The sequence below is a fragment of the Sitophilus oryzae genome, unplaced genomic scaffold, assembly GCF_002938485.1.
Source record: "Sitophilus oryzae breed Bouriz unplaced genomic scaffold, Soryzae_2.0 scaffold_379_pilon_pilon, whole genome shotgun sequence".
Lineage (NCBI taxonomy): Eukaryota > Metazoa > Arthropoda > Insecta > Coleoptera > Curculionidae > Sitophilus > Sitophilus oryzae.
In genome coordinates this window covers 661,886-675,524 of record NW_022146950.1, presented here as the reverse complement: position 1 = coordinate 675,524, position 13,639 = coordinate 661,886, and the positions used below count along the sequence as shown (strand labels likewise).

The 13,639-nt window shown below is 34.4% G+C and overlaps 2 protein-coding genes across 3 annotated transcripts; both read left to right on the top strand.

The window, feature by feature from the left end:
• The first annotated feature begins 1,035 nt into the window (after positions 1 to 1,035).
• On the top strand, positions 1,036 to 2,083 carry LOC115885278 (60S ribosomal protein L31). 2 transcript variants are annotated; one of them, XM_030904133.1, is made up of 3 exons: positions 1,036 to 1,104; positions 1,292 to 1,519; positions 1,904 to 2,083. In XM_030904133.1, exons 2-3 carry the CDS (start codon positions 1,296 to 1,298, stop codon positions 2,052 to 2,054), a joined length of 375 nt encoding a protein of 124 aa, XP_030759993.1. In that variant the 5' UTR covers positions 1,036 to 1,104; positions 1,292 to 1,295; the 3' UTR covers positions 2,055 to 2,083. The 2 variants fall into 2 exon arrangements, with proteins under 2 accessions (XP_030759993.1, XP_030759994.1); XM_030904134.1 differs by having other exon boundaries at positions 1,086 to 1,108.
• Positions 2,084 to 3,486: 1,403 nt separating this feature from the next.
• On the top strand, positions 3,487 to 9,112 carry LOC115885292 (probable serine hydrolase). Its single transcript, XM_030904152.1, has 3 exons — positions 3,487 to 3,736; positions 4,771 to 5,621; positions 9,091 to 9,112. Exons 1-3 carry the CDS (start codon positions 3,563 to 3,565, stop codon positions 9,110 to 9,112), a joined length of 1,047 nt encoding a protein of 348 aa, XP_030760012.1. The 5' UTR covers positions 3,487 to 3,562.
• The last annotated feature ends 4,527 nt before the right edge of the window (positions 9,113 to 13,639 follow it).

Below are 13,639 nucleotides of genomic sequence, written 5' to 3'. Positions count from 1 at the left end.
AACCAATATTTTTACAACAATATTTAACTTTTTAAAACTACTAATAAAAACTACTAATTTGTTCAAAATATTGAACCAGAAAAAAGTATACTAGAAAAATTGGTTCCTATCAATTATTTTGGCTTTCCCGTATTTATACCTGTCTGATCTACCAATGATACCGTAATGTTATACCGTACGATCGAAAAAAAAAACGGCATCCAGCATCACGGCTTTAAAGTGACGATTGCTGATATTCCCCATATATTTTTATATAAAAAATGACAGCGACCTAAAAATGAAAGGAAAAAGGTCAAAAATTTACCTGTACGCTTATGGCATTCACCAATATTCACCATCCTCATCAAATTTCGTCCGGGATACACTATCTGATATTTTTAGATCTTTTTCTAAGGGTACCGTTAACCCAAACTCATCAGGTGGTGGCTTTCGCAAAATAGAAACGGGACACAGCGGGAGATGTCACATTCTCAAATATTTTTTACAATTAATGGCCCTTACAAAATATATACAGGGTGAGTCTTAAATAAGTGCGAATATTTTCAGGGGTGGTATATTTCGACCCCAGGAACAAGTCTATGAGGTTTTTTTCGCTAAAAAAAGATGTTGAAAATCGTGCATTTTCTTTTAAATTTCTTTGTATATTTTTCGAAAACTTTTTAGAACTGCCTGTTCACCGCCAAATTTTCCCACGGTATAATTTCTTTCCTATATAGGAAATGCCATCGATCGTCATTTCCAAGCCAACTAGACGCCGTTTGTTTCGATCATACTGTATAAAATGTTTTAATAAAGTTTGAATGTGACTTTACTGATCCATGCATGTCTAATTGTAATAACATTAGCAAAAAAACGTTAATATAATATTATGATTAAAAATAGGCGGACTATTTTAAAATAAAAAATTAAATAGTCCCTAAATTCAAATTAAGTGACTAACAGAGACCTCTATGAGATATTCAATTTATTATTTACTTGTGCCATCTATGAAATAGAAGACACAACAAAAATCTTAATGCCAGTTTGTCATTTGTCATTTTGTATCGGTAAAGCAGATTTCTTTTTTTCCGACCTTCTTTCACAATTTTGTATATTTACAAAAAGGTTTGTAAGTTTTAAAATTTTATAAATCTTTAATCATCCTTGCAAATATTTAATATCAGGTTTAGTTAATTAATAATAATGATAGCTTGGTGCTTTATGTTTTAAAAGAATCATGAACTCTGATACATTTCTTCGACCGAAAATGCCAAATTTATCAAAAACTGTAAGGTTATATTTTCTGTTGCAGCAAAATGGCAAAACCAAAAGGAGAGAAAAAAGGTAAATCTGCAATAAACGAGGTAGTGACTCGTGAATACACCGTAAACCTGCACAAGAGGTTACATGGAATCGGATTTAAAAAGAGGGCTCCTAGAGCGATCAAAGAAATTCGTAAATTTGCAGAGAAACAAATGGGTACCCCTGATGTTAGAATCGATACAAGATTAAATAAACAACTCTGGTCTAAAGGAATCAGGTAAGCAATTGTAATTATGAAGATTTTATATACGGGACTCCGTAAGTAATTAATATGATTATTAGGTCCTTTTGACATTAGTTAAAATTGAGTTGATTATAAAGTGAAATGGTATCAAAACCAAATGTATCTTATAATCAAAATAGCTTTGGATATCGACAGGCCATTCGGTACCGGCCATTCTTATGGGAGATTACAATTTAATTAGCCTTTACCATTCAAAGCGCACTTTTTAACAGCCACAGACACTGTCACAGTGCTGTGAACAAAAAAGCCACCAGCTTTTTTGTGTGGCTCTTTTGTTCTCAGCATTCTTGTAATAAAAACTGAATTACCACTGAATGTTTATTTTGGTATGTTACATAAACAATAAATTATTTTTAGGAATGTTCCTTTCCGTGTCAGAGTACGTCTGTCTCGCAGAAGAAACGATGATGAAGACTCTGTAAACAAATTGTACACGCTCATAACATACGTACCAGTTGCCACATTCAAAGGACTACAAACTGAAAATGTAGACGCCAGTCAAGAGTAACTTGGTGAATAAATTATTTTTTAAGTAAACTATGTTTTATTCTAGAATATTTAAGGTTAGAAAAAATGTTCCTAATTGGCCGTTACTTTTTATAAGCGTAATTTTGTATGATTGAAAAAAAACAGCGTCGCAGACGGCTGGGAAATGACAGACTATAATTTTATCGTTGTCAATCTCTAGGTTTCATTTGCTAAAAATTGACATAAAAATTAACACCAGTTTAGCAAGATTAAAGAAATAAAACGTTTTGAGATACGATGTCTAGCGGTTGACCTCGCCAAAATTATCATTGATTGCCATTTGCTAGCCATCTTTGACGCCGTTTTTTTTTCGATAGTAAGGTATAACATTAAATATACCGTAACGTCGAGAAAACGGCGTGTAGTTGGTTTGAAAATGACAATCGGTTACATTCCCTATATAAATTAACAGTGACCTTTTTATAACTATCGCTGACGCCGTTTTTTTTTCGATCATATGCTGAAGCTACAGTATGATAAAAATGAAACCGCGTCAGTGATGGAATCTGTAAGCACACTGTAAGGATAACAGAAGTACCACCAGTATACCGGGTACGTTTCAAAAGTGGCTCACCCCTATAACTTTTTTATTTTTCAGATAAAAAAACGAGATCTGGTATGTTAGTATATGACATAAATATTATTAGTTTTCATAGTAGTTTTATAAATATTATAGTTTTCAAAAAATAAACCCACGTTGCAAAAAAAATAACCTCAAAAAAGTTATTCAGGAAACAACCCCCCACCCTTGCAAAAACTGCCCTTTCCGCTTTTCCAAATAATTTTTAAGTATCACCATTTGATTTAGGGTCAAAATTTATGGCTGAGGATTTTTTTCGAAATTTTATCTCGTTTTTTAAGCCTACAATTTCAAAACAACCGTTTTTTAAATTCACCCTTTCTGTGCCCCTAACTCCCTTAATATGCATTTTCCGCCCTATACTTATTGGAACTTTTTTTACTATTTTTAGGAGTACTATCACCACCCGATTTTTTTTACACCATTTCAATGACACCTTGTATGTTCTTCATAGAAATTTTTTGTTTTATTTTTATCTGTAGAATCACCCACCGAAAGTTAGATACACTATTTTTGATACCCTGTATAAACATATCGGTAGGGGGTTGCTGAGTCACAGCTATGGAGGATCGTACCTCGTACCTCTACCCTCCATGGTCACCGTGATACAACCTCTTCAGTTTAATAGATCTCGGATATAGTTTACCTAAGCAGGAATATAAATGATCACTTATTCTATGCCAATTATTTTTGATTTTACTTTATTTTTTCAACAATTAACGTGTAATTTATGTTTATTATAGGCCAAAGACCAAAAATTTAGTTTTTTATTTGATAAATAATTACTTGAGCAGTTTAATAAATAATATTTACCGATATATTATTAATTTTCTTTCAACAAAATCGAAATTAGATATCGAATTGAATCTAGTGTACTCGCATGATTTTTTAATATTCTTCTCACAAAAATGGCTATTTTTAAGACAATGAAAAAGCTTTGGTTTCGGAAACATCATTACCGTCAACTTTCCAACGCAAAGAAATTTTTGGAAGTTGCCATACCAGTGCCGTGGGGTAATATTCGAGGAAAATGGTGGGGTCCCACTGATAAAAGACCAATATTGACTCTTCATGGATGGCAGGTAAAATAATTTCAATAAATATACAGGGTGGTCCGAACTGTATTCCGCAAACTTTTTTCAGCTATTCAGCATATAAAAACAAGTAAAAAAGTTCGTATAAATGTATGTCCTAAAATGCTTAGTTTCATAGATACAGGGTGTAGAAGTTTCATCGGTTGCTCGTAGCGATTTTTACCAAGAGACATTTTTTACGTAAAAAGTCACGAAAATTTATATTTTTCACTCAGTAGTTTAATACGAAAATTTATTACTCTTCAAAACAGTTAAAACACATGTAGGTGGCGCCCCTTACAAATAGGAGTAGGAGTCATGAAAAATTAAATTTCTCATGTCAAAAAACTCCCAGACACCAGTTTTCATCCAAATATTGACGTTGAGTCATCCAAATATTGATATTTGAGGGGCTTTTTCACCCTCTTGGAATTTGAGATTCGAGAAATCCCTCCTTATCGAACCTCTACACCCCACAGTCAATCCGTTTGCCAAAAATCAGCTTTAAACGTCAAGCAGTTTAAGCAGAATTGTGATTACTCAGTGGTCATATTTTATGGAACACCCTGTATAAATTTATAAATAATCTTAAAATATGTAAAACAACAAAATAAAATATACGTGTTTAAGAGTTTTTCCGAAAAACTCACCGGTTTTTAAATAAAAAATATTTTAATATTTGAGGGATAGTTTCACCCCCTTAGAATTCGAGTTTCGAAAAATCCCTTCTTATCGAACCCCTACACCCTAAAGTCAATCTGTTTTCCAAAAATCAGCTTTTTGCGTCAAGCGCTTTAAGTCAAAAAACTCCCAGACACCAGTTTTCATCCAAATATTGACATTGCTTCAGAAATTATTTGGAAAAAATCAAAATGAAAATGAAACTTCCACACCCTGTACCTCCGAAACTAAGCATTTTAGAACATACATTTATACGAACTTTTTTACTTATTTTTATATGCTGCCGAAGTTTCCGGAATACAGTTTGGACCACCCTGTATATTTTTTTCAATTAAATAGTATTGCTCAACATTTTTTTTTAGGATAACTGTGGTTCCTTTGATAGATTAATACCTTTACTGAATAACGACGTCGGATTCCTGGCAATAGATCTGCCTGGACATGGTTATTCGTCCAGATTACCCGTAGGCGTACCCTATAACATTACAACATATTTATCAGCAATTCAATACACTAAGAAACATCTGGGCTGGTCACAACTTACTTTGATGGGTCACTCCTTCGGAGGTATTACCTCTTTCACGTACACCATGATGTATCCAGACGAAGTCGATTTTTTAATATGCATAGACGGAGCTAAACAATTTATACCCAAGTTCAGGAAAAATCGATTAGCCAAATCATTCGACACCTTCATCAAAAATTCTGATTTAGTGATGGAAAATAATGAGCCACCCAGTTACACGATGGAAGAAATAAGGAAAAAAGTTATCCAACCGAATCATGGATCAATCCATACCGATGTGGCTCATTATCTTTTGGAAAGAAGTATTGCTCGGTCTAAAACGCAACCCGACAAGTACTACTTTACCAGAGATCCGCGTTTGAAAGCAGAAGCTTTTATATACGTTAGCCAGGAAGAAAGTGTTTATATGGCTCAGTACATTCGATGTCCCGTTTTTATAGCTAAAGCAAAAGGTTTCGGTTATTTTGAACCGAAGGAGAACTACTATAAAGTTATGGAAGTTCTGAAAAGAACTGTACCTGATTTTGAACACCATTACGTCGAGGGTACCCATCATGCGCATTTAAATAATCCAGGAGCTGAATTGTCCAGTTTAATTAATAATTTTATTAAAAAATATGATTTGGTTGATAGGAACGTAGGAGGATTAAAAGCAGATATTATTATTGATGAAAGAATTATATTAAATAACGCAATGTAATTATTAAAAAAAACTCATATAAGTTCTTACACATCTATTTTAAAATACCCTTGTTTCTAAATCCTATAATATATACCGGGTGCGTCTCAAAAATAGATCACCCCTATAACTTTTTTATTTTTTTTTTATAAAAACGAGATTTGGTATGTCAGTACATGACATAAATTAGGATTCATTGACGTATTCAATTGTTTTTGGTCACTTCCTGTTTCACCGGAAATGTCTACAGCTTTTGATTTTTAAATGGCGCCCTCCGTATTTTTTTATTTTATTCGATAGCAAATGATATTCTGAAAAGAATGACATATCATGTCAACTTTTGACATTTTCGCTTAATAAAAAATCGTATTTTAAAATTCAATCTAGAGTGCCATGGCTATGTTAAAAATACTAATTTTTAATCAGGAGCCTTGGAAAAATAGATTTGATCGTCTAATGTTTTTAGTGTCTTGTCCTGGCCAGTTAGAAAATGCTCAAGTCGTATTTTTAATCATATCTCAAGGAACAAGGATAGCTGATTAGCATATTTGGAAAATGCATTTTTTTACGAATAATTTGATACCACACACTTGATATTTCCAGTCAAATTTTCGTTACGAACCGCAAGCTATAATAATTTCAAATAAACCATATGCGAAAATGTCAAAAGTTGACATATGAGATGTCATTTTATTCAGAGTGTTATTTTCTATCGAATAAAGTAAAAAAATACCGAGGGTGCCATTTAAAAATCAAAAGTTGTAGTCATTTCCGGTGAAACAGGAAGTGACCGAAAACAATTGAATACGTCCCAAAATCCTAATTTATGTTATAATACTAACATACCAAATCTCGTTTTTTTAACTGAAAAAATAAAAAAGTTATAGGGGGTGAGCCACTTTTGAGACGCACCCGGTATATCCCATCAAAATCATAGAATGTAAAAAAATGCCAAGTCTCGCAACACAATTCCTCCGCTATAAACAGTTGTGAGATCTCATGTAAAACCAAGTCAGTTTATTTTATTTAGTCTCTCTTTATAAGCACCTATTCAACAATTTTGTTATAAATTATTGTTAGTATCAATATTAGTTATCTTTATTTCTATAATTATTATAATGACTTGGCAATTGCATGCACGGCACCATAATTATAAAAAAGAATATAATAATCTACTATTTCGATTACTAAGGAAATCTAAACGATGCACTTAAGAATAAAGTTTTTTAATTACTATATATTATTATATCGTGCAATTGCCAAGTCATTATAATTATTATAGAAATAAAGATGACTAATATTGATACTAACAATTTATAACAAAATTGTTGAATAGGTGCTTAAAGAGAGACCAAATAAAATAAACTGACTTGGTTTTACATGAGATCTCATAACTTTTTATAGCGGAGGAATTGTGTTGCATTTTTTTACATTCTATATGATTTTGATGTGATCTTATTTCTTTTTGTAGGTTATCCTTCTATTTTTTTTCGGGTCATTCAAAATAATATTAAAGAAGTTTGACTATAATTCATAAACTTTGAATTATCGTATAATTAACTAGCGTGTACCAGCGACTTCGTTCGCGTCGAATTAGTCATTTGTAATGGTGATGATAAAGCAAAGCAAGAATTTCCATTAACATATAAACTGGATAAAACTTTCTTACATTTATGTCAGCATGAGAAAAAACAATACGGCGATATTATTATATAACTTGGTAATATTTGAGGGGTAGTTTCATCTCGTTGGAATGTGACTTTCGAAACATCCGTTTGCCAAAAATAAGTTTTTTACGTCAAGCAGTTTAAGCAGAATCGTGGTTAAGAAATTACTTAAGAATAACTTTTTGGAACACCCTGTATGATTTCTTAAAAAATTTCAAAATATGTAAAAAAAACAAATAAATTATGCTTGTCCAAGCGTTTTCCCGAAAAACTAACCGTTTTTTAAATAACAAATATTGTAATATTTGAGGGGCTTTTTCACCCTCTTGGAATTTGAGATTCGAGAAACCCCTCCTTATCGAACCTCTACACCCCACAGTCAATCCGTTTGCCAAAAATCAGCTTTAAACGTCAAGCAGTTTAAGCAGAATTGTGATTACTCAGTGGTCATATTTTATGGAACACCCTGTATAAATTTATAAATAATCTTAAAATGTGTAAAACAACAAAATAAAATATACGTGTTTAAGAGTTTTCCCGAAAAACTCACCGGTTTTTAAATAAAAAATATTTTAATATTTGAGGGATAGTTTCACCCCCTTAGAATTCGAGTTTCGAAAAATCCCTTCTTATCGAACCCCTACACCCTAAAGTCAATCTGTTTTCCAAAAATCAGCTTTTTACGTCAAGCGCTTTAAGCAGGATCGTGATTAATCAATGACTAGATTTTTTGAACCACCCTGTATACATTTTTAAAAAATCTTAAAGTATGTAAAAAAAATAAAATATACGTGTTTAAGCGTTTTTTCGGAAACTTGACCGTTTTTTAAATAAAAAATATTGTAATATTTGAGGGGTGATTTCACCCTCTTGGAACTGGTATTTCGAAAAATCCCTTCTTATCGAACCTCTACACCCTAGAATCAACCTGTATGCCAAAACTTGAGCTTCTTACGTTGAGTGGTTTGAGCAGGATCGTGATTAATCAGTATGTCAGTCACTTAAGGATTTTATATATTAGTATAGATTAAGTCAGATAATATCAATTAAATTAATTCTAGTTTTCTAACGACTTGTGTTTCCGACTTTCGTTATAGCCCAAATTTCAACTTTAAAAATATTTAATTCGTGATTTTACCAATGCTTATTCGAAATTATATTTTTGTCAATTTTACTTTACACATATATTATTTATCTCGAAAACTATAAGAGATACATATAGGTTAGTATAATAGAAAAATGATGAGATATGAGAGTAGGTTCCAAAAATGTAATAATATACTGGGTGTTCCATTTAAAATAACAATTTTAAATGGAACCATCCATAAATTTCTTTTAGCGCGATCTACCACCCCTTAAAATACTTGCACTTATTTCTGGGACACCCTGTATAATATCTACTGTTCTGGTAATTTCCACTGTTTAGGAATTTAATTAATGGTTAATAATTATTGTTTGTAATCAGGATTATAATGACAAATTTAATATAATCCTTTTATTCTAATCCTTCCTAGATGATTGAGGATTATATTGACCATAAACTGATTTTTGCCAAAATTGAGGTCAAAATATCATCAAAGTTATTCTTCCGAAAATCTGTTACCAAGTGTACATTTTTTAATCGTTCATGTAAAATCGATATTTTTTATGACAGGCCATAGACCAAAAATTATCTATCTCTATCTTCTATTTTGCGAATAATGATATGCAATAAAAAATTATATAAAATTGATTTTTTACAAAGCAAAAGAGGGGTATATAGGTGATAAAAGATTAGTTTGTATTTTGTAATTTAGTGTACTTATTGTAGAACTGTTGTTAGGTCCAAATGACCGTTTTTAGATCGCTGGCAAAATGTTGTTTCCAGAGACAAAGCTATCGCCAACTTTCCAATAAAAAGCAGTTTAAGGAAGTTGCTATACCGGTCCCGTGGGGCAATATCCGAGGAAAATGGTGGGGTCCCACTGACAAAAGACCAATATTGACTCTTCACGGCTCACAGGTAAAGGGTATAGCCGGATTAATATGGGAAATCTGCCTGTGCGGCTTTTTTGACTCGCACTCAGGGGATCGATTTGGTGTCGAATCAAAATAATTCACCTAAATTTTTAGCTCTTTAACTCAAACGGTTTTCGAGATTTTCAAAAAAACCTTTTTTTTCAATTTTATTTTTATAGTAAAATTCGAAATTAATTAATGCTGATATTTTTTTCTAATTCTTAGAAGACTGATGACATGAAAAAATAATATGATCATGATTCTTAAACGAAAATCCGATTTTTAGCGAAGGAAAGAAAATTAAAAAATCTTCATTTTTTAGCCTTTGTGAAATATGTCACTCACTAAAAATCGTCAGAAAATGTCTTTTATACTTTTTTTACACACAGGAATAAGAAGTTTTACACGCTTGGGGTGCAAGGGGTATTGAAGCGATACATATAGCCTAGCTTACCCAAAAGTCAACCTCACCTTCACGTGGTGCACCCTGTTTGTTTGGCACCCCGTGGTGCACCCCAACAAACGAGGCTCTGACGACCGAGTATAGGCGGTATATCATTATACAACCCTCAGACCTACCACCTTCCTGGGGAAGAGGAGTGGTAAACTACTCCTAGCCGGCCGAGAGCGTAGCACAAGGGAACTATCGTCGCAGTCCTCACTGTGCCATAGCCATCCCGTGCTACAGTTGCAGCCAAACTGTGTGGCAGCGTAACCGTCACAGTTTTAACCTTTTTACGCAGCTTACACTCATCAAAGATGGAACATTCGAGTAGGACAAAATCATCGTCCGGAGGTAAAATACCCCCTCGATCGGATCTCCGGGAGGGGGTGCCTACTCGAGCGTATCATCGGAGAACTAAACATCGTCAATGTTTTACGTTTGCGGCGTGGAACGTCCGCACTCTACTGGACAGGACAAACTCCAATCGACCAGAGAGACCAGCACTGGTCTCACAGGAACTCCACCGACTAAATATAGATGTTGCCGCTCTTAGCAAAACCCGCTTTTTGGGGATGAAGGTAGTCACACTGAGGAGCATTACACCTTCTTTTGGAAGGGTCACCCGGCAACACACAGGAGAATTCATGGCGTAGGCATTGCAATCAAAAATGAAATCGCCACCAAATTAACAGAAGTACCTATTGGTGTCTCCGACCGTCTTATGACCCTAAGGTACCCCATATCAGACAAAACTTACGTCAACATCATAAGTGCCTACGCTCCTACCCTAGACGCTAAAATTGAGGATAAGGATATATGTCACTCACTAAAATCGTCAGAAAATGTCTTTTATACTTTTTACACACACAGGAGTAAGAAAAAGCTCTGCAAAATATACTCCAACAAATTCCAAAGCACGAACGAATCATTTTGCTAGGTGACTTTAATGCCCGTGTCGGCAAACAACAAGAAATATGGCCTGACGTATTGGGAAAACATGGAATAGGAAACGTAAATAACAATGGTGAACGCTTATTAACAACATGCACAGAGTATAATCTTTGCATCACCAATACGTGGTTCATGCTGAAGGACAAGTTTAAAGGCGAGAAACATCCGAGATCAGGACATTGGCACCAATTGGACCACGTAATCGTTCGAAGGACGCACCTAAAAAATGTCAGTCTCACAAAAGCCAGAGTAGATGCCGAATGTGGCACTGACCACCGACTTTTAATCTCAAAAATGAAAATCCAGTTAAAACCCAAACATCCACACTGTAAAAAGCAAAGCTACATGACCAGATTGAACGTACGGGGTCTAGAGAACAACGATACCGCCGACGCCCTCCAGGAAGCCATCAAAGAATCACTTCCACTGATAACTTCAATCTCAATCGTGGATGCTGAACATGCCTGGACACAACTAAGAGATGCGATTCACAAAACCAGCGAAGCAGTACTGGGAAAATCCAACAAAAAGAAACAACCAGACTGGTTTTACGAAAATCAACCGCATATACAGGCTTTGTTAGAACAAAAGCATAGAGCACATCAAGCCGTCACTGCAAATCCACACAATCCAAGACTAGCAGACAACTTTAAGGCAGCCAACAACACGCTCCAAAGAAACCTGCGTCAACTAAAGGATAAATGGTGGTCGCAAAAAGCTAGTCAGATTCAGGAGTATGCTACGCATCACGACTATCGTAAATTCTTTGAGGCTGTAAAAGAAGTATACTGTCCAACTAAGAAGGCAAGATGCCCAATCATGGCACAAAATGGCGAACTTCTAAAAGAGGAAGAGCAAAATAGAAACCGCTGGAAAAAGCATTACAGCCATATCCTTAACCAAGAAAACAACCCGAATATAGAAGCACTCAACATAATACCTCAGTATAACAGCCTCGATGTATTAGACATTCCAATAACAGAACAGGAAATAAAGGACTCCATAAAACAGCTTAAAAACAACAAATCAGCTGGCTGTGACGCGATTCCGACGGGAATCTATAAGTGTGCAAGTAAAGAACTTATTGGTCATCTTAAGGCTCTCTTCGATGTCATATGGGAAAGCGGAGAGGTACCTCCAGGTACGTCCAATTTTACAGTTTTACAGGATTCTACTACTTTATTTCCATTATCGATAACGGTAATTTGATCTTGAATAAGCTACGATTTTGAGTCACGATTTTGAAACACTATAAGACTTCCTGAGTCATTCGGTTCAGCTGACCCAATCCTCTGTGAAATACATTACTTTTAGCTTTTCGGGTATATACTTCTTACACATTGTACAAAGAAATTCTCTCTTTTCTGCTACAACCGCAGCCTCCTCGTGTACACGTGTGAACCGTAACTGAATGAACCGCGGTCGGCATTAAAACTGCAGCATTTTTTAGGTTATTATATAGTTCTTATCACGAAACTTTTCCTCTATACTTTTCTACATTTGGCATCTTGTATGATAATGCCATGACTCAAACGAAAAAAACCTAGGCAATACCTAGCCAGTGGATATAAATGTGTTCTCATGTAATGCCATGTTACAGTCCATAATAAGAATATTTGGATTTTCGAGACATATTAATATTTTATTATCTAATCTAGTTTAAACCCTATTTAACTCTTCTCTGCTGTCTCAGTAATGTTTTACAAATTCATTTTAACAACATTTTAAACAACAATTTAGACTTGGCTTTTAGTTCTCAGACTTGGCTTTCCAGTCCGTCCCCAATTCAAACCAAGTATAGGTAGATATGTTTTCTCCGTCAACCGCAGAGTTCGCGTCAAATTCGTCTACTTTTTTACAAAGGGGAGCTCGAAAAATATTGCACCGAGGCCCCCAGTTGTCAATCTACGCTACCGTATTCTTAGTATACATTTAGATCGAGACTATTTAAATTTACCTAATGCTATTCATTCTTTTTTTTGCTGCCAGTCTAGATATTAATAAAAGAATAGTTGGCAAAACTATACAGGGTGAGTCATATAAGTGCAAATATTTTCAGGGGTGGTATATATTTCGACCCCAGGAACTCGACGATGAGTTTTTTTTTACAAAAAAAGATGTTAAAAATCGAGCATTTAGAAAACTTTTTAGAACTTCTTGTTCACCGCAAATTTTTCCACAGTGTAGTTTCTTAATCTCTGATATTACGGCACTAAAAGAGATGCAAATACCGGAAAACTGAGGTGGCTTAAATTTTTTTAAAAATAAATCTATTTTTTTCAATTTCCAAACTTTAATAACTCGATTAGACTTATTTGAACTCGATAAAGAGAATATATTATGTTTATTTTATTAAGATCTACCAGCCCTGAAAATAATTGCACTTATAGACTCATCTTGTATAATAAAAATTTTCAAACCGAACAAACAACAGATGATTATTATTGAAATTATAAGCCTCCCAGAGAAAGACATTTTATAATAGTTATTTCACAAATTGGTGTTTAAGTTTAAAAACAATTGCTAATATAATCTTTTTTGAGCTCTGATTGGGACCGGCCCACCGGGAATTTTCCCCTTTTTCCCATATGGCCCATCCACCCCTGGTGTCATATCATGGATCACTGAGCGATCCCTTCCTAACAAACACAGGCGTTAAGCGGGGATGTGTCTTAGCGCCCTCCTATTCAATATATTCATGGCAGCGCTCTCCATTATAGTGGACAGCAAACTGCAGGAAAGAGGTTTGGGCATTAGATACAGATACGACGGCGGTCTGTTCAACATAAAAAGACTCAGGGCAAAAAACACGTACAAAATTCATCACAGAACTTCAATACGCTGATGATTGTGCTCTAGTTGCAAATACGTTACAGCAATTGCAAGAAATGTTGAACACATATACATGGGCATACGAGGCCTTGGGACTTAAGCTGAACATCGATAAAACTAAAAAAAAAATGTG